This window comes from Epinephelus lanceolatus, chromosome 9, assembly GCF_041903045.1.
Source record: "Epinephelus lanceolatus isolate andai-2023 chromosome 9, ASM4190304v1, whole genome shotgun sequence".
NCBI classification, from domain to species: Eukaryota; Metazoa; Chordata; class Actinopteri; order Perciformes; family Serranidae; genus Epinephelus; species Epinephelus lanceolatus.
This window is the reverse complement of record NC_135742.1, coordinates 17,580,484-17,606,983: the sequence shown is the minus strand read 5'-3', so window position 1 is coordinate 17,606,983 and position 26,500 is coordinate 17,580,484. Positions and strand designations below refer to the sequence as shown.

General features: G+C 40.0%; 2 protein-coding genes across 3 annotated transcripts in view; one reads left to right on the top strand and one right to left on the bottom strand.

Annotated features, from left to right (window-relative positions):
- The window catches only part of loxhd1b (lipoxygenase homology PLAT domains 1b), a 33,159-nt gene extending 28,345 nt beyond the window's left edge, over positions 1-4,814 (top strand). Inside the window, exons 36-42 of the mRNA XM_078171089.1 lie at positions 407-524; positions 1,453-1,630; positions 1,756-1,941; positions 3,119-3,289; positions 3,434-3,566; positions 3,842-3,997; positions 4,082-4,814. Of these exons, the coding sequence (XP_078027215.1) occupies positions 407-524; positions 1,453-1,630; positions 1,756-1,941; positions 3,119-3,289; positions 3,434-3,566; positions 3,842-3,997; positions 4,082-4,562 (1,423 nt within the window). The 3' untranslated portion in view covers positions 4,563-4,814. The remainder of the gene's footprint in view (positions 1-406; positions 525-1,452; positions 1,631-1,755; positions 1,942-3,118; positions 3,290-3,433; positions 3,567-3,841; positions 3,998-4,081) is intronic.
- Positions 4,815-6,750: 1,936 nt separating this feature from the next.
- On the bottom strand, positions 6,751-24,500 carry ark2cb (arkadia (RNF111) C-terminal like ring finger ubiquitin ligase 2Cb). Of its 2 annotated transcripts, none has more exons than XM_033620242.2 (8): positions 24,273-24,500; positions 20,314-20,641; positions 18,993-19,124; positions 16,385-16,514; positions 16,099-16,203; positions 15,600-15,695; positions 14,912-15,015; positions 6,751-10,484 (listed from the first exon to the last, which is right to left on the bottom strand). In XM_033620242.2, the coding sequence occupies exons 1-8, from the start codon at positions 24,331-24,333 to the stop codon at positions 10,367-10,369; spliced, it is 1,074 nt and encodes a 357-aa protein (XP_033476133.1). In that variant the 5' UTR covers positions 24,334-24,500; the 3' UTR covers positions 6,751-10,366. The 2 variants fall into 2 exon arrangements, with proteins under 2 accessions (XP_033476133.1, XP_033476134.1); XM_033620243.2 differs by having other exon boundaries at positions 18,993-19,121.
- Positions 24,501-26,500: the final 2,000 nt, after the last annotated feature.

The following is a 26,500-nucleotide window of genomic DNA, read 5'->3' as shown; positions in this document are numbered from 1 at the left end:
ATGTCATACTTGCATCCATAATTGTTGGATGTTAGAAATCAGTCATTCCAGTATTCAACATGAGTTTTACACAAATTAAACAGACAAGATTTAACGATAATTTGTGAGCTTTCAAGGTGCTGGAAAGTGGACTATGTTACCTTTGGGCCGAGCCAGGCTAGCTGTTTTCAGTCTTTGTGCTAAGCTGAGCTAAGTGACTGCTGGCTGTGGCTAGATTGTTAGTATAAAACAGAGGTAGTGTGACTTCATTCTCTGCTCAGGACGCCATTCTTCTGCTATATCTTTACATAGCAAATGCTTGTTTGCTCCTATGCTCTGGATGTCACATACAGCTCCTTTAAGATAACCTTCTAAAGTCCAGATGTTTTAAAATGCAAACTTATGTATGTATATTGTTTCCATTTAGGTTTGAAAGGGGGCAGGAAGACACATTCAGTCTGGAGATAGATGACATTGCTCCTCTGAAGAAGACCAGAGTTCGAATTGATGGTTCTGGAAGTCGCCCCGACTGGTTTCTTGACAGGGTAATGTAAAGACTACCATCTAAGGGAGCACCAGTTTTGTCAACACCAATCAAAATACAGTGTGTAGTAAAGAATGAAAACAATCAAGTATTTTTACAGGTCTTGAGGAGTACTACTTCATATTTGAAAAAAAGTTATCTAAAGCCTTTTGTGGGTCCAGAGGGAGCTGTGCAAAGTCTGTGAAATTGCCTCAAGTGATGTCTTCTGAGTCAACCTTAGTTTGGTCTGAAGACTGATAGTTTGAAGATGAAAAAAAATCTGGTGGTGTGGAGTTTGACGTGTAGCCTGCTCCTCATCTCTGCTTGAGGCTAGCTGCACTGGGCCTCTGTAGCCACTACGATCAAAACACACCAGGATGTCTGACTGAAACAGTCTACAGTCGAGGTGCATTGTGGGTAAAGTAGGCACTAGGTTTTAACGAGGAAAAAGGTTCTTTTCTTGCTGTCTATTGTGAGTCTGATAGTTACAGGAGGGTAATGCTACATCAGTGTACTCTGAAGTCCGTGTCAGTCACATACGTTATAATTAAAATTGCAGCTTTTGCGATTTGAAAATTGCACACTTTCAAATCCTGATTTTGTCATTATAAAACGACTAATTGGTCAGCCCAGGCAAAATGCAAAAATTAGCTTTATTACTTCATCAGATTCTATTCATGTAGAAACAAGCTAGATTAGTGATTATGGTTGGCACAGTCATGTCTTGTAAAACACCATGTAGATCACAAATACAGGGTTTCAGTTAGATTTTGAAAAATTAAATTCAAATCATGGTATTAGCTGGAAAAATTGCAATTAGCTATTCTCCCAAAATCATTGACACTACTAATGTTGATCTATTTCTGTCCTCTGCTGCAGCCAAACACTGATATTCACCAAGAAAACATGCAATTTCAGTGGCCGATGAATGTCTCAATAAATCCTTTTAGATCCTGATGCGGAACCTGAACACAGAGGAGGTGTATGAGTTTACCTATGAGAACTGGCTGTCAAAGACAAAAGGGCCAAAAAGGACAAAGGTGTGTGAGCTGGCAGCTGTGGTGGATGAAGAGGAGATGGTGGAGAAAACAACCTACATCATCCAAGTCCAGACCAGTGATGTCACAGGTAAGTCTTGTTTGGATTCTAAAACAAAGAATAAATGAAGAAGATAATTAGTTTGCATTAAAATACTGTATTCATGACACAGTAGCATCAGTGCAGCATTATACATCTGTTTTCTGATATTTTAGGTGCCGGCACTGATGCCAATGTGTTTCTGATGGTGTTTGGGGAGTACGGGGACACGGGCACGCTGCCTCTTAAGGAGAGCACCAACAGAAACAAGTTTGAGCGTAAAATGAAAGATGTGTTCAGATTCCCTGACATGCTCAGTCTGGGCGAACTGTCTAAGGTCCGAGTGTGGCATGATAACAAAGGTGAGGAGGAGAGGATAAAGATACCCTTGAAATCTACACCTATCCTTTCATGTCTTTGATTATGATCTCAGTATGTTTAAGGTTGGTAGTACATCCAGTCCAACAATAAGTTACTTGAAGGGAAATCATTGCATTCAAAATTAATTTTGCTGCTACTGTCAGTTTTTTTTCTGTCTAATCTGAGATAATTAAATTTCACTGTGTCTACAACTTCCTTTACTTGTTTTTTCAAGTAAGGTTATTTATCAACGATGAGTCCAACATATGAGAACTCATACTACCAGCAATTTGGGTGAAATGCCAGAATCTTCCCTTTTTGTGTGCTGTTTTCTAACATGAAAAGAATATTTAGACCTTTTGGGGAAATACACTTGTTCACTTTCTTGTTCGAGACGTTGGACGAGAAGATCAATACCACTTTCATATCTGTGTGCTAAATTATTTAGCAAACAGCTTCATATTTAAAATATGAAGACGGAGCCAGCAGCTGGTTAGCTTATCTTAGCTAGCCTGGCTCTCTCCAGCCAAAAATATTCTGGTCTATAACCCCATGTTATACTGCAGTGTGTCTTTTTTATACTTTGGTTTTTATAAGGAATTAAACAAACAAGATATACCGTGTTAAGTTGTGAGCTTTAGAGATGCTGTCAGGCTGATTTTGTTGTCTTTAGACTTGAGATTTGCATGAGTAGTTGAGCACTTGATTTGGACGTCAGTATTTGCTCAACACATTGAGTAATCTCTTTCTTTTTTGCTTTGTAAAATGACGCATATATACATGCATACAGTTTATATAATAAATCTAAATATAGGATAGCTGTTTACCCTTATTTTGAGCCTTTATGCTAAGCTAAGCTAACTGGCCACTGGCTGTGGTTTCATATAAAGACTTGAGAGTGGTATCGATCTGATCTAACTCATGTTAAAGGATGCAAACAAGTGTATTTTACCAAAATGTGAGAAAAAAACTATTCCTTTCCACGAGTTACTTAGCCAGTTTGATGCATTATATGCACTATCATAGTTGATAGCTGCTGTGCACAGGGGGATATATAGTATATTTTTACCATTAGATTGTAAAAAAAAAAAAGAAGAAACAAAAGCACATTATTGCTTTGAAAACATTTTCTCATTGAAAGGATGAAAATAAAATGGACTGTGTTGTTCTTGGTAACAGGCCCGGCTCCTGGCTGGCACCTGGAGTGCATTGACGTAAAAGATGAGGCCATGGACCAGACCTTCAGGTTCCCCTGCGACCGCTGGTTGGCTAAAAATGAAGACGACAGGCAGACAATGAGGGAGCTGGCCTGTGCCAACAACGACTCTGTAGACCTCAGTGACAAAACCAGTTAGTAATAAAAATGGAAATCTGTGGGCATAATTACAAGCTCTCTAATTGTTGGAGATGAACGACTTGCAGCTAATCACAGCTATTTGCCAGATGTGAAATGATCATCGTGCGACAATCCCTGTCTCTCTGCCTTGCCTACAGAATATGAAATTGCCACAACAACCGCTAACACAGATGATGCCTCCACCACGGAAAACGCCTGGATTGTGTTGGAAGGGAGGAAAGCTCGTTCTAAGGAGTTTGTTCTGGAGAATAAGAAAAAGAAGTTCTTATGGTAGGTCTTCAAAGGGAGTCTAGGTGCCTCGGCTCACAGTAAAACCCTATTATGTGGCCTTACATAATCTCCTCTCTTTCACATGTTTTGTTTTTCTACCCTCTTTTATCTTGTAGCTTCACTTTCTGTTCTCCAAGTCTCTGCTCTCAGGAGAGCTAATCCCATGAGACGCACAAAAGAAAAACTCTCTGGCAGACTAGGGAATTTAACTGTTCAGTGCTCAGAATCAAACCCTGCACAAACTCTGCTGGTAACTTTTGTTTGCCCTTTCACAGCGGTGCCACTGACACATTTGAGTTCTCGTCAAAGCACGTGGGGGAGATCGCTGGCATCTGCATCGGCCACATAACGAAAGACGGGAAGAAGGTGAAGACTGAAGCCTTCTGGCACGTTATGGAGGTGGTGGTGACAGAAAAGGAGCTGGGAAACAAGTGAGTTGAATCTCGTATATAATCCGCAGTATGTTATATAAATTGTCACACTGACGTGACTTCAAATCTTCCCCCCCTGTTTAGGTATTTCTTCCACTGTGATGCACAGATCCCCCTGGCTGCCAAAAAGGACCAATTCCTGACATTTGAGTGCTTCAAGTCTGTGGAGAGCTTTGCCAGCAAAGTCCGCAACCTGGTCCCTGTCAAATATGAAATCATCGTCATCACCGGGGATGTGAAAGGAGCAGGCACAGACGCCAACGTTTTCATCACCATCTATGGCGTCAATGGTGACTCGGGCAAGCGTCATCTACGGCAGAAGTTCCGCAACCTTTTCGAGCGAGGGCGAACGGATCGCTTTGTTCTGGAGATGCTGGACCTGGGGGAGCTGCTGAGGGTCAAAGTGGAGCATGACAACAGCAGCTCTAACTGCGGGTGGTATTTAGAGTGTGTGGAGGTGACCAACACGGCCAACTCTGTGACAACCATCTTCCAGTGTGGAAAGTGGTTGGACACTCGCAAGGCGGACGGGCAGATTAATCGAGTGCTCTACCCCAGATATTAGGAGGAGAACGCATGAAACAAAGAGTGGGTGAGCATTCCTTTAAAGACATTATTTTTTTTTACTGTGAGTTATTAATAAACAGACCTGAATGTACCTTTATGTCAGCTTTTAAAGGAAACATCAATTTTCTTTTTTTAAGTTTGTGCCAACTGTTTAGGTTGCCCCTCTTCTAACTTCGGAAAAAGCCATTTGCCACTATCCTCTCTTGTACAATTTAAAAAATAAATGGACCTGAATATTGCCCAAAGCAGACACTCCAACACAATAAACACTTATTCTTAAAGTGTTCTCTCTTTGCTCAGCTTTTTCGGATATGTCTAGGGGAAGTGTTTTGGCTCCAGTGCATACATCATGTCACACTCCATAGGCGGAAAAGAAGGCCAGGAAACAGTCCCACAAAACTGTAACTGGATTTAGGACACTACTACACTCCAGAAAACCAGTATGAAATGAGACCAGAATTCTCCCTATAGCAGGGATGTCAAACATACTGCCTGGGGGCCAGAACTGGCCCACCAAAGGGTCCAGTCAGGCCCCCTGGATGACTTTGCACACCTAATAGTGATGCACAAACTGTTAAAAAGGCACTTATTCTTCTGAAGACATCACAGGCTGTTGGTCATCTGTTTTCTAAATGGATGAGCAATTTTAAAATGTACATCTTTAAATTAAAATTAGAAACATTTGGAGGTGTTTGTTATTCATAGGACATTACGCAGTGGTTTTACTGGTCTGGCCCACCTGCATTCAAATCAGACTGTATGTGGCCCATTAGCTAAAATGAGTTGACACCTCTGCCCTTTAAGAGTCTTTAGTTTTGACACAAATGCCGCAGTTAACATGTTACCTTAACATTAAATTACAAAGAATATTCTCATTTTATATTGTTACTTTGCAAATTTGCAAACTGTTTCTGGTTAAAATTGATCAGCCTATTAGGGATTGATTTAATAAAATATAGATGTTGGTGACTGTCCAGTATCTCGTGGCTTAAGCAAAATGACATTAATCTTCACAAATTCAAATTTTAGGCTACAGATAAAGGTTGTTTGAGGCTACACTGTACAATCATGATATATTGGCAATACTCATTTTAACATAAATATTTAATGAAGACCCTTTGGAATAGTTCATTTTTTTAAGTGGGGCTGTATGAGGTAATTAAATATAATCAGTGTATTACATACAGTAGATGGCAGTTGGCACACCCCCAGTTTGGAGGAGCAGGCTGGAGTACCAGCACAACTAAGCTAAGCAATGCACTGTGCATTATAATTTCATTGTGTTATATAATTACATTATGTATAATAATAATTTCAAGTATATGCTTTGGTGTTTTGAAGAAGAGACAGACAGCAAACTAGCCTGACGACATGGCCAAATGCAAGTATGACATTGAATGTTTTAACTGTGTGGACCTTGAACTAATGACTAAGGACAAATCTGGACCCTGTGGCTGGACCAGTTGGGAATCACTGGTCTACTGTATGTAATACACTGAGTATGGATTACTACCTCATACAACTCCACTTAAAAAAATCAGAACTATCCCTTTTAAGTTAGTCTTTAAATAATTGTAACCAAGATATGTACTGAGCAGGATAATGACTGTTTCTCAGTGACCTCAAGTACACAATTTAAATTTAAAGAGTAAAGTTAATTGTCATGTAAAATGACTGCATTTTATCCCCTTGCTCTCAAACTTGCTGCAAACTGTGCAATATTTTCTTGCAGTTTCCCCCATATCCTCTAACTCACATGCCAACACCTGTTTTCAGGATAATTGAAATATTTGCTTGCGCTTCAACTGTTAAGCTTTGTCTTTACCTGGTGCCATTCTCTTGTAAGTGTCTGATCGGTACTGTGTATGAGCAGCTCTCAACGGTGATAAGAAGGAACCTATATGGCTCACTCCTTAGCTACTTCTGTCATCAGCTCCAGAAAAAAACAATGTGTTTAATGATTTTTTCCCACTTGCTCGATCAGGCAAGTGAGTTGCTAGATTTACTAGCCCATATGGCATTTTACTTACCCCTGGCAATCCTTATTGTTGAACCCTGAATATATCAGCAATGACCTAATATTGGTCAATACATGTAATCCAAACTGTTGACTGGTGATTATTCATTTTTATATAAGTAAATGATGATAACAGGTTGCCAAATAACTCCAGAAATTAGATGAGTTCTCAGCATTTTAGGCAGTTTATTTGAAAAACACATACAAAAAGATCATATACAAGACAATAAATAAAAAAGAGACAGAACAGTTTGGGTTAAGCTATGCAACTTTTTGCATCATCATTAGTAATAAATACAGTACAAAATCCACCCAGAGTGAATCTAAAGATTTTCCACAATATTCACTGATCATGTTATTCTTCATTATGATTTAGCTATTGCTTTCATATTATTGATACATACTTTCTACTTTTCTATAAAATACTCAAGATCATAAAACATTGCGCGGTTACAGCAAAACAGCAGTGTGTTGTACAAAGATGGCCACTTCCCTTTTTCACTGGCAGGTTAATAATCAACATTTTTTCAGCAGCAAAGAAACATCTGAAATATTCAAGAAGGTACAGCATCATATTAAACACATCTACAGAGCTACTCCCACATACACATAGGAAAACCTGAGAAGGACATGCATTAAAAAGCTTGTGCTTTAAGTTCTACTGTTCATTCCGGTTCATCAGCTTGAGTTAATACTATGGCTACTGTCCAGTTCGCTCTGGAGTTATGGGGTACACTGTGGAGGACATGGGGTAAGGCCAGTGAGAGCACGAAATGAAATAATAATAGTAAGACCAGCCAGCTTCATTCCAATCCAATACATGTTATAGTAATAATTTGCAGGATTAGTAGAGTATTAATAAGAAATGCACACCGAAAACGTAGTTAGCTTATTATACCCAGGTGTAAAACACGCTATCTATATTGTATAACCACAGTACACCAGAAATTTGCTCAATAAGACCAATGGCTCAAGTTAGCATGTTAGATACTTCCCAAAATCCCACACAAAGCAATTGCCAGCAATACATAAGGACAAATAATACAGCTCATTATGTGGGTCCTGAAATAATAATAAGCACTAAATTGAGATCCAGATATGATGGAATATCATGAGCATGGTCAAAATAAAACAAATACAAGAAATTAAATCGAATATGACTGATTATGGGAAACAAAGCAGTATTGTATAACAAAAGCAAGCTAATTGTGGAGCCATACTAAGACAAAATAAAGGGGGCTGTACCCCGTCACCTGCTTTGGATCAAAGCAGGGGTGATGTTTAAAAAACGAAAAAGATTTAAAAGTAAAATCAAGCAGTGATATGAATGGAATGTAATCCAGATCAACAGCACCATGCTGGCTAGAAAATGTGTTGGGAAAACGTCCCCCCAAGTCAATTTTTCAACAGGTTTCTTTTTTTCTCCTTTGAAAAAGAAAACACAGACGGCATGCAAAAGCATCCCCACCGACCAATGCATAATGAGGTATTCTTTTTTTAATATTTTGTGTTATTTTAAATAAATATATTGATTAAATTGCAAAGTTATGAGATAGAGACATTAAATATTCCACCACGATAGCTAGCTAGCTACAGTTAGTAATAAATAATGATTGTTAAATACTTAAGGCATCTTTAATCACAGCATTCTATGTGAACTAGCAAAACCTCCATTTTCATCCATCTGTAGTTTTTTGGATGGAGGTTTCATACAAAAAATAAAAATAAAAACGCAACACAAACAGTCAAGTTACCCTCCAATAATACACAAGGAAGCATGAAAATACTTGTAACTGAATAGAAACACAAAATCTAGGACAAGAAGAACCCACACCACCAAACCAAAAAATCAGGCAACTCCATATTATAGTGCATTTACAAAACACAAGCTACATTATAACAACAATAAATATGTTTTTGCAGCATTGCAGCTTTTTCTTCACTATGGTTAAATGGACAAGGACTCGGCATATTAGTACCATGTCCAGATTGGCATGTGAGCGCAAAAAAAAAAAAAAAAATACAAGTAAGAAGAAAAAGAAAATGGCAGAAAAAGACAATTGAAAATAAAATTAAGAACAATTGTTTGGTATTTTTCAAATGGATGGCTTTTTCTCCCTTTCACCCTCCTTCAAGTGAACTACGCCAACATGGTTCATGCATGATATAGAGAAAACGGCTTCTATCACTGAACGTATCACAGTTGTTCTAGCAATACCATACACTACTACCATGGGGGAGAGGGGGGTGGGGGACAATCATACACATTCTAGCACGTTATCACAGGCAAACTAGTTTGTATTTTCCCTGTAACACCAGATACACAGTCTTTTTAATCAAACAGTGGGAGCAACTTAGATTGAAATGAAAAGGAGCCGATACACAACAGAGGCGATTCACTGTATATAGAAATCACATGTGCTTGTTTGATAGGCAATAAGGTTCTGGTAATAGGTAATACAAATGTCAGATTTTAGTCACTCTGATGGCAAGACCTCAGGCACTGCATCCTCAAGCCCATGCCGGCCTCTCATGTCATGTGATCATGCCATGAGCGAGGCAACAGAGAGGAGTTGCAGTTAGACACGGATCTGCTAGCAGCTCTTTGAATCCTGACGTCAGGAGAGAAATGCTACATGGGTCTGAGATCGGTGTCTAAGGGCAACTTTGGTCTACTCAGGATGGAGTGAGGGGGGGGTGGGGAGGTGGGGAAAGGGGTATTAGGTGCATTCTTGTCCTCCTCTATGAATGAGTGGCATCGTCAGAGTCATAGTATACGGTTCACATGCACAGACACAGTCCCTGTTTCTACTGCTCCACAATATTAACGACACAGCCCAAGCCTGCCATACAGCATGCACATCTGAGGCCTCTGCTCTAGATAATAGAGGCCCCACTACGACACTACACAGATCACTGGAAGCCATGCCTGCAGTTAGCGGGTTTAGCATCAACTCTGATGGCATCTACTAACTGTAAATCCAAAACCATGTTAGACAAGAAAGAGGGATTTTTGGCCTTTTTTTTTACACAACTAGCTCTTTCCTCATCGTTTTACGATTAATTAACACGCTGAATATTCTCCCTTATTTGAGCTGTATTCACCCTCTCTGTAGGTTTATTTTTCACAAACATATTTCTCAAAAGGCTTTGCTTGCTACACAACACTGTTACTCTGTAAATACTTATTCAGTACTATACTCCATTACACCACAAGCGTTCAGCTACGAGAGTTCACACCAAACAACCTCATGCTAATCATTTGATAATGTTCTGTACAGATGTGCTGAGGGCTTGGGCAGAGTGCAGCTTAAAGGATTTTTTCACAGGCCTGGGGAGGGGGGGGGGGGGGGGGAGGGTTTTGATGTAGTGGCAGAGAAATGGCCTTAATACGCCACACTGAGCTGGGGAGGTTGGTAGTCAGAGTGTCCTCTCTTTGATGGCGGTATGGAGAAATGTACACAGGGTACACAATCTGACAGAATCTGTGTGTGAAGCCTCAGCACATCTGTCCATACGTGTCCGCTCCTACCTGTCACATCCAGCAAGTCCATTCAAAGCAACCTTCAGTCCAGCCACATATCTATGCATCAGCCCCCATCCCTCGCTGTGTTGTAGGTGAGTGTGCTTTGTTGATCCCTCTGTCACAGCTGTCTCAGAAGGCAGGCTCGTTGAGTGATGCAGAGGGCAAGAGAGGGGTGTTTGGCAGAGCTTCCCCCCTGGACAGGGAGGCAATGGAGAATTAACAAGACCAGATCCAAAGCTGCAGGAGTCGACAGGAGCTATCAACTGTCAGGGGTCAGTTGGGTCTCAATGTCCACTCTGCAGATGGGGCACTTCCTGCTGGTGGCCAGCCACTGGTCCACACACGCCTGGTGGAAGAGGTGCATGCAGGGTAATCTCCTGCAGACACAGAAGAGACACGGTCAGGATTTTAAAACGTATGTATGTGTCTCCAAAATGTCAACTTTCATCATATCAGGAGCAAAGATAAACGGCTGTTTTCAGCTTTGTGATGGAGCATTTTTCAGATGATTCAGTAATTCAGTTATTTATCTTAAAGAAACACTTCACCCCCCAAATGACCATTTGTCAGTTACTAACCCCATGCTACATTGAATTTGTGAAGAAAACTTTTTTCTTGCATCCCTCCACGGTGAACAAAGAATCCAAAAATGGAAAAAATTCTCAATTAATTTGAGTAAAAGGGGTTTAACAACCGTAAAACTATATCAAAAGACAGTTTACAAACTCTAACACAACTTGTCCAGTATAATCCAAGTCTCATTCATCCTGTCGAATGCTCAGTACCCCACACTGACAAGACCTAACAGAAAGTGAAATCTTTGCTCTCTTCAAAAGCAGACTTCATTTACAAAAACTACCATTGCCTCAATTGGTACTTTGTGTTATTGTGTGACTTTGTGAATCCAAATGAATCCTTTAAAACACCACAGACCAGCAGCTCTCATTTTCAGCAAAGTAAGATTAGTTTTTGTAAATTAAGTCTGGCTTTGAAGAGAGCAAAGATTTCACTTTCTGTTAGGTTTTGTCAGAGTGGGGTGTCTGTTTGGGAAGTAGTCAGCATATGACTGGATAAAACAGACTTGCATTATACTGCATGACTTGTGTGAGAGTTTCTGAACAGATGTTTTGATATAGTTTTGCTGTTGTCAAATGCAGTCGCCGATCAATCAATTCATTCTTAAATTCATGAAGAATTCTCTCCATTTTTGGATTCCTTATTCACTGTGAAGGTATGCCAGAGAAAGTTTTACTCATTAATTCAATGTAACATGGTTAATTTATACACAAGTGGTCATTTGGGGGTTGAATTATTATTTTAAATGTAAGAGAGTTTTCTCAATTCTTAAGTTTATCTGAAGAAAAAAAAATCTAAATCATCAAATTTAGATACATGAGTTTCACTGAAAAGTGTTGTTTACAAAGCAGTTTCTAAGATGACAGTATGACCTTTAAGATTTTAGTCTTTCTAATCCTTTGAAATTTAAATCTTGATTTATGTCAAACTGTTGTGTTTAATGAAGCGTGTGTGTGTGTGTGTGTGTGTAATTATTTTCATCTTTTCTGCTTTAGAGCTCTACCAACTGGTTAATTATTCAAATTAGTTGATCAAAAGTAAATTAATCTGTAAATATCTTGATAATCAAGTAATCATTTCAGTCATTTTTCAAGCAAAAATGCCAAAAAATCTGTTTTTAGCATCTCCAATGTAACTGATTTAATGTTTTCCTTCTTCATATATGGATTGATAACAAACTAAATATCTTTGGGGTTTAGAGTGTTGATCAAATAACATGGGCAATGTGATTATGTTCTCTTAAGTTTCTAAAATTTCATTGACAAAACAATCTAGTAACCAAGAAAGTAATCAAAGATTAATTGTAAGTATTACTTTGCATCAAGCTTAGCCTGCTTTCTAAAGAAAAACATTGTTTGTTCTTACAAAATCAAATTCTTTTTCTTTTCCTTTTTTTAGTTACCATTTTCTAATATTTTTAATGTCAGACACTGAATGCTTATCTCTGTCTTAATTAAGGTTAATGGACTGTGTAAACACAAGTGGAAAAAAGTCCAGGATTTTAATGTTCTGTTTCTGAAAAAGCCTGATATGTTGTATTTAATCAATATAACAAGTTGTAAGTTGCCAATAAACCAAACTCAAAAGAGGGTAATAAACAGCTGTGGTTACTCTGCTTAGTTACACCAAATACCCTTTAAATACTCAATGTGCATGTGATTCACGGGTCATGACATGCTCAGTATCCAGTTGTCTGACTGTGGTGCAAATTTGACACCAGAATGTGTCTCAAGTGACTTTGTGTGATCAAATTTCACTTCACATTTGATTTTATGTACGGGGAAACTGTGAATACTGCAAAAAAAATCCACATTTGTGTGAGGAAGGATGTCTGTCTTTTCAGTGCAGTTATGTAAATTTAGCATTTTAATGCCACGGGTGAACAGAACCCAAGGCATATGCTCTTTTCGCAGCTGTCTTCTTTAACTTTAACCTTTTGACTCCAAACTAAACAAACCCTGAGATGTCACGAATGATGAATGCCTGGAAGACCAGAGAATTTTTCAGATTCCCACCACAACAGTAAACATAAACAATCAACAAGCAAACTCTCATCACTGCTCCATTTTCTTGATTTAAACAAAACCAGTTACACCCCTGACCCTAGAAAACCTGAAGCTTCCACCTACTTTGTTCTTCTCTTCCCTTTTTCTCCTTCACAGAGTAAAATCACTTCCTCTGTCACTTTGCCAGTTAGACAGATCACAACACTGGACACACATCATAAGATTGTGTGAAATGCTAATGCTGCCTTCAGGCAGTATTTTCAAGATGAGGTGCCGGAGGAAATCCTGTGATAGGATTTTCAAACCTGATGCTTTGAACTCACGTGGCAGAACCAATTTAAGGTTAGAAACTGCTTAGACTCTGTGACTGCATATCCACTCTGAAGGAAAGCTATGTGAATATAAATAAAAATTAGCAAATGTTGTCTGGTGAGACAAAAGACCTTAAGCAGCTTCCCCCTAATAACCTTAACAGTGAATTTTGGCCACATCACAATGTCTAAGTCAACTGCATTGTAGAGGCTGGGTGTAAGAACAATTACCATGGATAAGGTGTTCAAGCCAATTTTTAACTTTACAAGATAAGAAACATAAAAGAAGATTACTTATCACAACCAACTGTTTTGGAGAACAAGCTTAATGCACAAAATAAATCTGAGGTTTTCAGGAACTCCACTAGTTTTGAAAGTAATTTCCTCATTAACCAAAGTACCTAATAACCTGATGATGGCGTGGATGAAGTCAGGGGATGAACAAAGTTGTTACACTTCATCCTCGGGGGGGAATAGATGTCTCTACCAAATTTTACAACAATCCATCCCATAGTTGCCCTCACATTTCACTCGAAACCACAAATTTCAACATGCTGGTGGCGCTAGAGGAAGCCAGGGAATCACCAAAGTCAGTAGGATTTATCCTCTCAGGATCATGAATGTCTGTACAGAATTTTATGATATTCAATAGTTGTTAAGATATATCAGTGGGGACTAAATTTACAGACTGAGTCACAGTTTAGTATGCATTATGTAAACAGTATATTCAATTTGGATATTACAAATTAGGCCTTATCCCAAATGTAGCATTTTCCAATTAAGACGTGGGATAGGCCGGTATTATTTGGGCTCTAGGAGGATTCTTTTGACATGTACATAGTGCATAGGCTTGGGCGCTATCACAGTCTTCCAGGTTATTCAGAAATCCTGATAGTATGATTTTCAATTGTCAAAAATACAGACACAGTACAATACAAGACATTTTAAACTCAGGAGCTGTATTGAGGATGTTTTGTATTTAGCACACCAGATGTCAGTCTCTACTAGTGGAACAGGCAGCTAAGCTGAGAAAGATGGCAACTGTGAGTAGTGGGGATGATGTTAAAGGACTGTAAACTGCCAGCCAGCAACGACAGAGAGAGATCGTGGGGGGAAACTGATGTATTTTTACATCTACCTCAGTGAACTGAGGAGTTATTTTGACCAAACCAGAGCTGGTTGGGGGCAGGGGTAGGTTGTGCCACACACAAATACCATCATATACCCTATAACCTTGTGAAATTTCAGGAAAGTATGACGGTATGAAAAATAGATACCACCCAAGCCTAACAGCACATTCTGAAAATGCATCTCAGTCCCTCCTCATCAGCTTGCGACACACTCGTCTGACAATGCTCTGTGAGTTGTCATGGATATGTTATAAACAAACGACTAAGCTAACACTTTAGGGTAGAAATGCACGTCCAAAAGAAAAGTCCACATTCCTTGTCCAAAGAAGACACACGCCTATTTTTAAACATTATAAAAGACTTGGATATAAACCGATTTTTGGATATGTGTAAATATCGGAACACTGACCTTTTTGAGAGGGTGGTTTCGAAAGTGAAAGAGGGAGACTGTGTTTGCAAAGAATGAGTTCACCACTGGTGGAAAACTTTGAAAAATTTGACGCAAAGAAGCAAAATGGCACAAGTGACTCCACCCGGGGCAGGTGGGGCACATTAATCGGAGTACAAATTGCGGCATGTAAACAGTAATATTAGTGGAATATTCATTTTCATTAGCAGTGTCAACAGCTTCGTAGGAATATTGTCTTTTTCGTAAAAAGGCAAAGAACCAGACAGGTACACAAAAAAATGGTCCCCCAGGAGACAACACAATGTATACACAGCTTATGTTTACATCTGCATACACTGCATTTTCCTCTTTGAACAAACAAAAGAATTGTACCTGACATCCTCTCCATCCTCCAGCATTGACAGACAGATGGTGCACTTTTCATCGGTGTCCAGCTCCTCATCATCCAGACACATCTTCAGGTCCTGGGGTATTCTCTGCAGAGAGAGAAGGCAAACAGACTTTAATTATTAAAGTGTGTTGTGCAGCAGCGTGTAAGGAGCTGTTATGTTTATGCCACGGGTGTCTCTGAGTCAGCCCCGACAAGAAGAAGAAGAAGAAAAGAGTCACCTCATCATGCTTCCCGGAGAGAGAAAAAATCAGATGGAAAAGACTCAATTACTTCTTCTCACTCACAATGTACCAAATGATCTGACACTCTTTCCACAGTATTTGGGTCATATTCAGTGTAGACAGTTTTTTAAATTCATTCCACGCACATATCTGCAGACAGCTGGATGACTCATCCAGCTCGCCTTGAATTGTGCACACTGCAGACCTGTCTCACTAATCTGCAAACGGAAATTAGTTTGACCTTTGAACTGCCGCAAGAGTCGTGACCCTCTTTCCACTCTCGTCTTTACTCTTTGATCCTTTCGACCCAGCACTGCCCTTTTGAATCCCCGTCTCTCACATATAGCTCAACTTATTTCTTGCCCAATGCCTTCATCTGACTGAGACCACATCAAAAAAATCTATCACTCAGCTAGAAAGTAAAGTTGACTGGTTTTTTTTTTTTTACCTTTTTGTACTTATGGGGGAACGTGAATCTTTCTATGGTGGTTTGGACTGCTCCTCGGTTTACACTGCCCAGCCTGTCCTCCAGCTGCAGAAGCTCCTACAAAGGAAACATATGGACATGTCTTTTAATCCTTTTAGGTAGGTAGGTTTTAAGTCTGTATTTGGCTGCTGAGATAAACAAAATTAACATTTTGTGTAATCAAATATTAAAATGCAAAAGGGCTTACAAGCATGGAATACTAAAATTAAATTGTGGCTTCAATGAACAGGAAAAAGCCTCTCATAAAAACAATTGCATCTTGTTAAAATGAAAACAAATGTCATGAGATTAAAGGCAGTTGGACCATTTGAGGCATCTGGAAGCCGCAGTAATTGGAAATAAGAAAATCAGTTACACACTCAAGCCTGTCCAGAGCTTTGGTCACAGAGGAAACAATGATAAATGAGTGTAGACTGGTGTGTCTGCTGAGGAGAGGGAGAGAGGAAGCAGTGGCACGAACCTCGTAGCTCTCTCTAACAGCAGACGCGTGGCGGGAGGGGTTGAGACTCTGCAGAGCCAGCAAGTGCAGCTGGGGATATGGGTAGTTTCTGATCTCATGGACAACCTGGAAGATGACAGATAAAAGAAGCTAGAATCAGCGCTGCAGCTGGAATCAGAAAAAATACTGGAACACAGGTCATTCTCGGTTGCTTGGTATCGAGATAATTCTGAGAAACCCAGAGGAGAGTCGCTGGGAGTTCATCGAGATGAACATGATTGATTGTGCTGAGGCGGAGGGGGCTCACCACTTGTGTTGAGGCATTGTTTCTAGGGAAGTGGTGCATCCTAGGAGAGGTCAAGTAGTGCTGATAGTGCTGCGGCAGCGGATGGATGTGATACTGGTGGGGGGGCAGCCCAGCATCTACACTTAGATCCCTGCACAGAAACAGAAAAACAAGTCAGCCAGCGGCTCACAACAAGTCATTATCCCACAGTGTTTCTGTCAAACTGTCTTTTGATAACAGCGGATTTCTGCACAGCACAGTGAACCTTCATAATGACAGCATTATGTAGGCCAGTGATTCCCAACCATGGGTACCTGCACCACAGGGGCTACATCTGCAGTTGCTTGGAAAGATTGTGGAGTAACCTCAACTAATGTGAGAAAACAGAAATTCTGATTTGAATACAAAAATACATCCACATGTTGAGTCAGCTGTAACACTGTGCATTGAGAGAGCGCATGAAAATGAGCTCGCAAGAGAGATAAATTATTAAAATGAATAGTCAAAAGTAATGCATTAACAGTTTAAACTTAGCTAAAGGTAATCAAGTTTATGTACATATATTTATTTAATGAGTTATCTAACAGAGCTGTGTGGGTACCTCAGACAAAATAAAAAAGATTGGAAACCACTGACTTAGAGGAGCTCTACGCAATGTTCAGTGTATGACTTGTGTGTATGCACAATGTTTTCAACATGGAGGTGGCTGAGCATTAACAGTAGACCATGTCCACCAAAACCTTTTTATCCCAGCTAAAAACGCCAGGTACTCCTAAGGCAACGCCCAGCTAGGGGTATTTTGCGAGAGGTTTGGAGGCACTGCATTTTGCTAAGATGTTTTGGTTGCTATGAGTATATGAGTATAAGTAAAAATGTCAGCGCATGGTAGAGTACTTGCTTTGGATGAAAGGAAGCCTAAAGCATGTAGGAAAAGAAGACGGACCTAGGTTGATGAGAGAAAACATATATTAATAAATACACGGTGTATTAACATCTTTCTCCTACACTGCAGAGTTTTTAACTTTTGGCAACCAGAAAAAAACACCAAAAATGCAGCGCTCAGTGCAGAATAGACTCTCAGCACCTTGTCATGCTGCTGCCGTTTGAAGTGAACCATTAAGAATTAAAAAAATATGCTGGCCTCAAGTAAAAAACCTTTTGGTGGGCACGGACCCTTACTCCATAAGCACTAAACAACGGCAGCAGTGCTAACAGAGCTAATGCTGTTGAGTGGAAGGGAACCAGAGGGTGGGCACTACGCTTCAGCTGTGACACTGCCCGATATCAGTGGTAGCCAACATAGAGTGTGAGCCCAGTGCAAAGCAGCAGCAAGGGGCTAGCCAGTGGGAAACACACATACACTAATATGCACAAGCAGCCAGATCGGCTCACCACAACAAACCACAGAGAAGCTCAGATTATAACACCCACAGAATTCATTCTCTGCTCAGGATGCCACTATCTTACATAGCAAACAGTAGTTTTGCTGCTACATTAATGCTCTGTATGCTGCATACAGAACGTCTAAGTCATGTATGAAGTGGAACTGCGGTACATGAGTCCACTCTTGATCCCTCTTCCCTTCTGTTTGGACTGGTCTAAAAGCTCTAATGTGTAGTTTTTAAATGTTTCATCATATTTTTGTTGGCAAGAGATCTGCAACACTAATTAAAAAGCATCCATAAAACATACTGTTTGGGAAATACATTTACAGTTGTTCTGAGTCTTTAGATGTCGGTTTCCCCCTCTTTTAGTGTGCTTCTGGAAGTCTCAAGGTATGCTTAAGTTTTTCCATTGAGATTTCTTTAACAATTACAAGCCCTCAGTTCTGTGTGTGGGAGCTACTTCTCCCCAATTCCACGTAATAGCTTATTGGCTTTCTATTAATAGTATCTTAATCAAGTATCTATTGCTTCCTTGTGCAGCGTCTTTAGAGAAATTAGTGAAATAAAATACTATACAGCTCCAAGGGACATTTCCTAAATAAAGTGAAGCACAAGAAAAAACCCTGATAAAATTTGATTTGTCCAGAATTCCCTCCAAATGTATCTTCTTCATTCTAGCCAGACATGTACAATGTTTACTGCCAATTGTAGTGTCTAATGAGAGTTGGTTTTCTTTGAGCTCTTTTTCAACTTGGTCTTAAACCCCTTTCATCTGGTCTTGACCCAGATTTGATGGCAGTCTGGTGCAGTCAAACTATGGAAAGCTGACAAAAAAGGATGTCTTGTCCAACTTGTAGTATCACTGGTGCAGAAATGAGTAGTGTATGCATTCGTACAAAAACAATGTCGCTGGTATTGTTTGCCTCTGTAGCACTGCATACTGTGCAAAATAAAATGTATTAATGTTTCATTTGGTGAGATGTGCATGGTGTTTATTGCCAATTTTAGTGACTAATAAGAGTTGATTTGCTTTGGGCTCTTTTTCAACTCCAAATTAAATTATCGGTGGCATGAAAATGAGTATTATATTATTTTGTATTGCTTATTAAGACTAAGAATCTAAACTTGTGTCATAACATGTTATTTTTCTGACAAATAAAATACATCTGAGACTGTTTGCTTCTATTGTATTACATACTGTATTATATATATATATATTTATATATATGAGGTATATTGTTTACCAGTCTGTGCCCTCAGCCAGGTAGCGGGGCTGCTGCACCACAGGCTGAGGAGGGACATGAAGCGGGGGAGCAAACTCATAGCCGGGCCGCAGTCTGTGGGGCTGGTGAGGAACTCTCTCTGGGGTGCGTCTACTAAGACAAACAACCAAGCATTTGAAAACATCCTGTTAAAAAGAGTTTATAACAGAAATGGTTTATATAGTGTTGTCCCCAAAAGTCTGCTTGATCCATGAAACTGGAAACACTTTGTCTTTAAAGGGACAGCTCGGATTGTTTGAAGTTTGGTTGTAAGGGGAACTTATCCATAGTCAGTGTATTACATACAGTAGCAGCAGGTGTCTGACACAGAAGCTAAGCAATGTACTTCTGTGGAGGGGGTCAGCAATAAAAGGTATTTTAGCCACCTAAAGAAAGTCCTACCTAAAAACTTCTATATCATTGGGGCGTCGGTGGCTTAGTGGTAGAGCAGGTGCCCCATGTACAAGGCTGTTGCCGCAGCGGCCTGGGTTCGACTCCAGTCTGTGGCCCTTTGCTGCATGTCACTCCCTCTCTCTCCCCCCCCTTCATGCTTGTCTGTCCTATCCATTAAAGGCTAAATATGCCCCAAAAATATCTTTAAACAAAAACAAACTTCAAAATCATTTTAAGTGTATGCTATATTGAGAGTGTTTTTACCGCTTAACCTCTCTGTCAAACAGCCTATACTGATGGCTCCAATTATCCATCTATGCTCTCGTCAAAGCCACCAGACACCATTGACAAAAACAGTAATTTTACCTTACTGAACACGGGAGCCACTGGTCTACCACATCTCCATCAGTTAGTCAATTTGTGCTGTTGTCTGACTTTGGTAAATATGCATCAAGTCTTTAAAATGCCTAAGTTCCACAATAACACAAACAAAATAACTTTTCAAGGCAGTAGTAGACCAGCAGCTCCTGTGTTGAGCAATGTTAAATCACTGCTTTTCTCAATGGAGTCTGGCTTGTAAGGGAGTGTCACTATAGCTCCATGTTCCAGTTGGAAATCACTGTCTGATACAGTAAAGCAGTGAAGTTAAACTGATACTGATTTTATTTAGGCGACTAAAATACATTTTGTTGCTGACCCCTCCACAGCAGTACATTGCTTAGCATCCATGTCAGATTCCAGCCTGCTTCTCCAAACCAGGGGTGTGTTGGCTGCCATCTACTGTATGTGATATACTTCCTGATACACTTTCTGTGGGTAAGTACCCCATACAATCTCACTTCAAAAGATCTGAGCTATCCCTTTCATATTTCTTGTGCTTCTAAATCTCCCTGCAACCCTGTGCGGATACCTGGAGGGTGGCAGGATGTGTCGGTGCTGGGCCTCGAGGATCTGCTGCTGGAGGAGGTATTGCTGGTGTAATGCCTGAGGTAGGAAGGGAGGGGCAGGGATGTCCTGGAACTGGGGAGCGGGCAGGGGGTTGAGAGGCGGGTGGAGCGGAGGGCCATGCTGGTGGCCGGGAGGGGCCAGGTGGGGGTTAATGCCTGACTGTGGCTGCCCTGGGTGGGGCATGGGGAAGTCCATGGGCAGCGGGGCCTGAGGACCTAACTGGAAGTGCCGGCAAGAGGTAGCATGGCTGTGCTGCTGCTGTTGCTGCTGTTGCCGGTTGAAATGGGATCCTGTGGGGGGATAAGGAGAAGTTGTCAGGCACCTGAGGGGAGAGATTAGCTGGAATTAATTGTGGGTGAAATGTGGTGTCACTGTGTGTGTGATATAGCATGTTAATGAAGCCCTACCTCTTACCTAGGGTGAAAAATACTTCTGTGGGGGTGGGAAAATGATGGTTACCACAAGTACCATGAGCATGACAACCATTTTGGTGCTGCACACAAAACGCGAGCTTTTCATTTCTTTAACTGCATTTTCCGACCTCTGGATCGACTCCTGGTCTTCTGATTCAAGCGAACTGGATCAGAACAGATGAGATCTACCAGTATATGGTCTTCAACGCAGCTCGGCTCTTGTAAATTCTGCAGCTGACAGTGGGTCAGTGCACTCTGAGTAAAACCTTTTGTACCTGGCTGTCTATAAGAGATATATATAACTGTTAATGTGCCAAGTCTCTATCTATATAACCATAAAAAACACTATCTTCCTTCTTAAAACCTTAACCAGACAGTATATTCACATTACTATACATCTGTGCTTCACTCAAACCTACTATATCTTTGTGTCTTACACATGCAGTGTTGTTCTGCTCCCATATGAACATTCACGAGTTGAGAGGAAATAGCTTGAATGCTTTTTTTACTCTCTCCAACCACAGCTATTTGGCAACTGCAGTGAACAGACTGCTGTGGAAACTCGACAGGGAGAAAATACAGACTTTCTTGTGCCATGGTGCAATATGGTTTTAATACTGTGCTTATGCTTAAAAAGACTCCTCTGATTATGGAAGGACTGCGAAATTGCAGTAACAGATTTAGGTTTGATTAGAAACTTTTGAGGAAATCCTGGCTGGAGGAAGGCATGATAGGTCTGCAGTGGAGCAGGATTCAATATACTGTGCTCTGTTATGTCCATCTGGCAGGAGCTAAAGCAGTGAATTTTACATAAGTCTACCAGTACAGATATAGAGATTGTGCAGTTCTTATAGAAGGTGGAGAATTTACTCTGCTTTAACAGTGTAAAAGACATATTTTAATGTAAACAGATTTTCTTTTTATAAAAATCATGAGGAAATAGGCAAAGTCTACATTGCATTTACTAGGAGTACGCTTGAAAAACGCAGTATGATTTCAAAACACACCCTGCAAAGATGGGCAGCATGACCTTCCAGCGGTATTTTCAGGTCGTCAGTGTTGCCGGGCAGACAAGAGGTGACCTTGCTGCCGTGGGTCAAAGGCTCAAGTCTAGACTGTAAGTAAGCACACTGCGTTTTCAAGCGCCTCAGTGAAAACGATCACCATGAATGACAGCAGATAGACTCATTCAGGCCCTGTGATGGAGGAAGCGTGGAAATTGTCTATCTTTGTCACAGCGGGAGAGGAGGTGGGTGGGGAGGGGGGGTGGAGGGGGCAGGTAGGGACAAGGGAGAGGGAGGACAATAAATGGAAATCAGCAAGAAGCACACTGAAGGTTAGGAAAAACACTATATTCTTTATTGAAAAATATTAGTATATGTGGAATTTGTGTTTTTTTTCTTGTTTGTTTGTAATAATAGTATAAATCCATGCAACAAAAATAAACAACATAGACTGAAGGCAAGGCCCACCATGCTCCATATAGGGTTAAAAAGAACAAAAGCGGCATCCAATGAGCAGACGTGTTGGCTACAGCACATGATTTCAGTACAGCAGGGTACATCTTTACTACAGAAAGATTACATTGGATTTTCACTAGTCAATGTAGAAAAACAAAAACCAAAAATTATGAATCATAAATGTGACCATGCATTGAAAGTACTATTTACCAGAACAAAAGGTAAAGAGAGACCACAACCAAACAATAAAGACGTTATTACTAATAGAGGATCTCTTTAGCAGTGCAGGAAAATAGGCATCCCTGTGAAATGGATAGCATTTTGGCCTCATGTTAGTGGGGAAAATTGGGAAGTGATGAACCACCAGTGAGCATGTTTTGCTTATGAAAAATGTTTAGTTTTATTTGCCCGTAAGGGGCAAACAGCCCTGACAATTCAGTGTGATTCGAAGCTTGAAATTTGCAAAGGGAACAAAAGGATTACACAAAAATGGAGACAGTTATGGCAGGTTGTTGTGTGCAGGTGCAGTGTACCTTCGGTCATTTCAAGTGATCACATGACAGCATTTGCTGAAATGCTGAGTTTCGACAATACAAACGGCATGCATATGGTTCCAATTTGCATGCTTGTTTTCTTAAAATTTACAAGTCACTTTAATCATGTACATTGCACCTTGTGTGAAGAGAAGAAAGATGAGCCAAATTCTGGTGTTCAACGATGCAGTGCAGTATTTAAGATCATGCAAAATGTATCCACTTTACAGGAATTTACAGCATGTTGTCTATCAAGACTGGATGGGAGGTACACAATGACATTCAACTGATATCTAAAAAGGAGCTAAAATGTTTTACTCAGTGCTACAGCAATTTGACAGAAAAAAAGACAAAAAGGTGCTCTGGTCTAGGTGTTAGCTATTGTTTTAGTCTGCTTAACATGGAAAGTCTATGGCTGAATACATCTTGGGAGGGGGTGCTTTTTAATACCAATGTCGTCTTCTGATGGAAAGAGGAAATGAAGAAGGGATTCACAATACAGCTAAATGCAGAGAACAGGCAGAGGCCACGCCACACCACACAGCAGCAGATGATCATTAGCTACACAATGGGGGGGACGACAAAGATCTGATAAATGCAGAATGTAGAGCCAGCCTCCATACTATGAAACAGGGAAATAAGAACAGAAATAAAAGCACAATGAAATCATTGATGCCACTGTTATGAAATTAATGTTACACTGTAGCTTTACCATTGTTTAACTGTGACCGCGTACTCGGGTCTTTTTGCAATTCGGCAGCTCCACACAAACAGCTGCTGAATTGCCAATTAGCAAATAATAAAAAAGGCGACTGATACTTTAATGGCTCGGAAGTCCACGCTCCCTGGGCGATTGGCCATGTATCGATTAGTCCGCTGGCCAATTGACACGGATAATAATTACTGAAATCACGGTAGAAAGACGGCAAGCGCAAGCAGAAGCAGATGATCTTCAAATGACATCATCCAGGCACAGATAAGCTGACTGGCTGGAAAGGCTACGTCTATTTTGCGGTATTTTTACAGTGCAAATGCACGGTAGCGCCTTGGGGGAAATCACAATACACCGTTATGTTACTGAAATAAAAACAGCCCGAATAAAATGCTTCTCGGATTAACACTGTATCACACAAATGTCCATGCGGGAATGTGTTTTTAACCCTAGGTATTTTGGTCAGCACGCCCCGTGCGTGTGAAATCCTTTGTGAGAAATGTTTCCGTTCCAAGGCATAGCCTGAGCCAGCGAGCCAGTTAGCTTATCTTTAGCGGCGGTATTTCTGTTAAATTATGCTTAATTTCGCCCGGCAAACAACATTACTCGATGGTTCATATTCATGTGCAGAGAATACAAATTAAAGTAGTAACACGTTGCGGGCAGTTTAGCGAGTAATTTGACCGTTCGTTTTAAGAAAGCTAACCCAACAGCTAAGCTCGAGCTAGCTAGCCAACAGCTGCAGTGAATATTAAGATAAACAGGGCACATGTTTTGGATCGATATGAATATTAATACCGTACCTCTGTTTCTTACTGAGCCGAATACAGGAAGAACCAGATATCCGACATGCACTAAGACCATCCTGGGATCCTTATCTTATGATTCCGCTGGGTTATTTGGAGAGAAAGAGTAGTAGTAGCCCATGCGGATCTACATTCAGGCGGTTGGTTGTTGCTGGCTGGTTAGCACCACAGGCAAACCCAAACGACTGTCTGACTCGCTTGGTTGTCGTTGACAAAAGCAGACATGTCATTTAAGGTCCGGAGCAAAAGAGGGCGATGTTGCGGCGCTACAACCGAAGCTGGAGGTATTCCTAGGTGACCTACTCAGTCTTGGCTATAAATCTGGATGAAAATAATATTAATCGGCTATTGTTCAATGTTTAAGGCGAAAACCATAGGTACACATTAGCTACATATAGATAATTGTAGTCCTAAATTCAAACAAAGATGGAGTAGGGGGATGAACATTTGATTTTTCCACTCTATATTTCACTTCCATAAAGCTGAGGGACTTACAAGAGTGATTTAAGAAAGAATAGTCAAAAATCAAAGCAGGAGAGGCTAAGATAACCTGAGCTTTAAATACACAGGCTCCTACATTTCCCATGGTGCAACGCAATACACAATACACTGTCTTTTTTTTTATAAATATAGCTACCAAAAAAGATGACATTTTTTATTTTATTGTATTTTATTTCATTTTGTTTTATTTTGTTTTTTATTTATTTATTTTCATATTTCTGCAAAGGTAGGCTACTTAAACTGGAAATGGAGATGGAAAGAAAAAAGAAAAGGAAAAACAAAGAGGAAGTAATTATAGAGGGTTTCTGTGTATCTTACTGAGTTGTTGATCTACAGATTAACGAAACAAAATAGAAAAAAATATGGACCATTCATGTTGCATCTGGAGTCCGTCTCAAGTAGGTATTTTACAAATAGCATCAAGTGTGACCTCACACAGTTGTTCCTCATTATAAACCTGAGAAAGGCTAGAAGCTGCATCTCCATGGAGATCATGTCCAAAAATGTCTGAAGCCACAGTCCCCCTTTCAGCTGAGCTGCATCCTTACAGTTTGTTGCTGTCAATCTTTCAGCTGTCATGCATCCAGTCCAGTTGTTACAATTTGTGTATTGTGTTTTGACCAGTTTCCTCTGACAGTATAATTCAAAAGACACAATGCTGGGTCGCAATGAGCAGTGTAGCCAATAATTTTTTCCAGGGATTGTGTAACATGATCCCAGAGGGTTTTAATCTTAGGACAAGTCCATACCATAAGATCAAAAGTACCTTTATCTTGTTTGCAGTGCCAACAAAGATCATAGTTAGAAACATCCTGTGCAGTCAAACAGGTGTGAAATAAGTTCTGTGAACAATTATAATTTATTAATTTGTCCTTTACTGATTTGGATGCTTTGTTAAGTGTTTTCCAGACACGATCCCACTCTTTAGTTTCCAGGGATATACTTAGGTCTGTTTCCGAATTTTTTTGAACTGCATTTCAATTTTCTCCTGATGTTTTGTCTTTCTGTCTGACCACTGATTTTAGTTTAGTCTCAGTTTGTCATCTTGGGTATGGATACAGCTTTGCCTAAATATCTGGTCAGTTGTGATCTTTTTGTACAAGATAAGACTCTTTTCACTCACTAAACTGTTTGACCCAAACATTATTGAGGTTAGTCAGCGTCTCAGTAGACAAGCTTTTCTTTTAATTCATGAAACATTGTATGTTTCAGTTTCTTGTACACAATTTATCTCTGTTAGAAAAGCTAATTTAATTGCATTTTCTGTATTATTTTTGGATAGCCTACAACTAATGCCATTCAAATCCCCTTTATTAATCCTACTGTTGCCCAGTGGTGTCAGAAATCAAGTCCCAAATCCTTGACTTTGAGTTTTGAGTCCTAAGCAAGACATAATGCACTTTACGCCAAATGTATTACAGTTTTAACAACTGATTAATAATATATAAAAATTAGAAAAATCATGAATAATTTCTAAAGTTTGTGTTTATTTTTAAGTTTGTTAAAACAAGTGGGACTGGATCTAATCAATAAAAAAGTCTTTCATGGTAAATAGCACTCACTATTAACCAGTGCCACAAAAGAAAGAATGTTGCATGTGTCTGTCCTGTTTTGTTTTGTATAATGTAAATGTTGTAAAATAGGGTACTTTGCTATTGTATAGGACATCACCAACCTTAACATACTTTTAATCTTTGGGCTTTAGGGAAAGTATCAGTCTTCAA

Excerpts from the sequence above, each read along its gene's own strand:
- ark2cb (XM_033620242.2), bottom strand. The coding sequence starts at position 24,333 with ATGGTCTTAGTGCATGTCGGATATCTGGTTCTTCCTGTATTCGGCTCA. Across the intron at positions 16,515-18,992 it reads CTGGCTGAGGGCACAGACTG|GGATCTAAGTGTAGATGCTG; the intron begins GTAAACAATATA and ends GTTTCTGTGCAG. Across the intron at positions 15,696-16,098 it reads CTGTTAGAGAGAGCTACGAG|GAGCTTCTGCAGCTGGAGGA; the intron begins GTTCGTGCCACT and ends TTTCCTTTGTAG.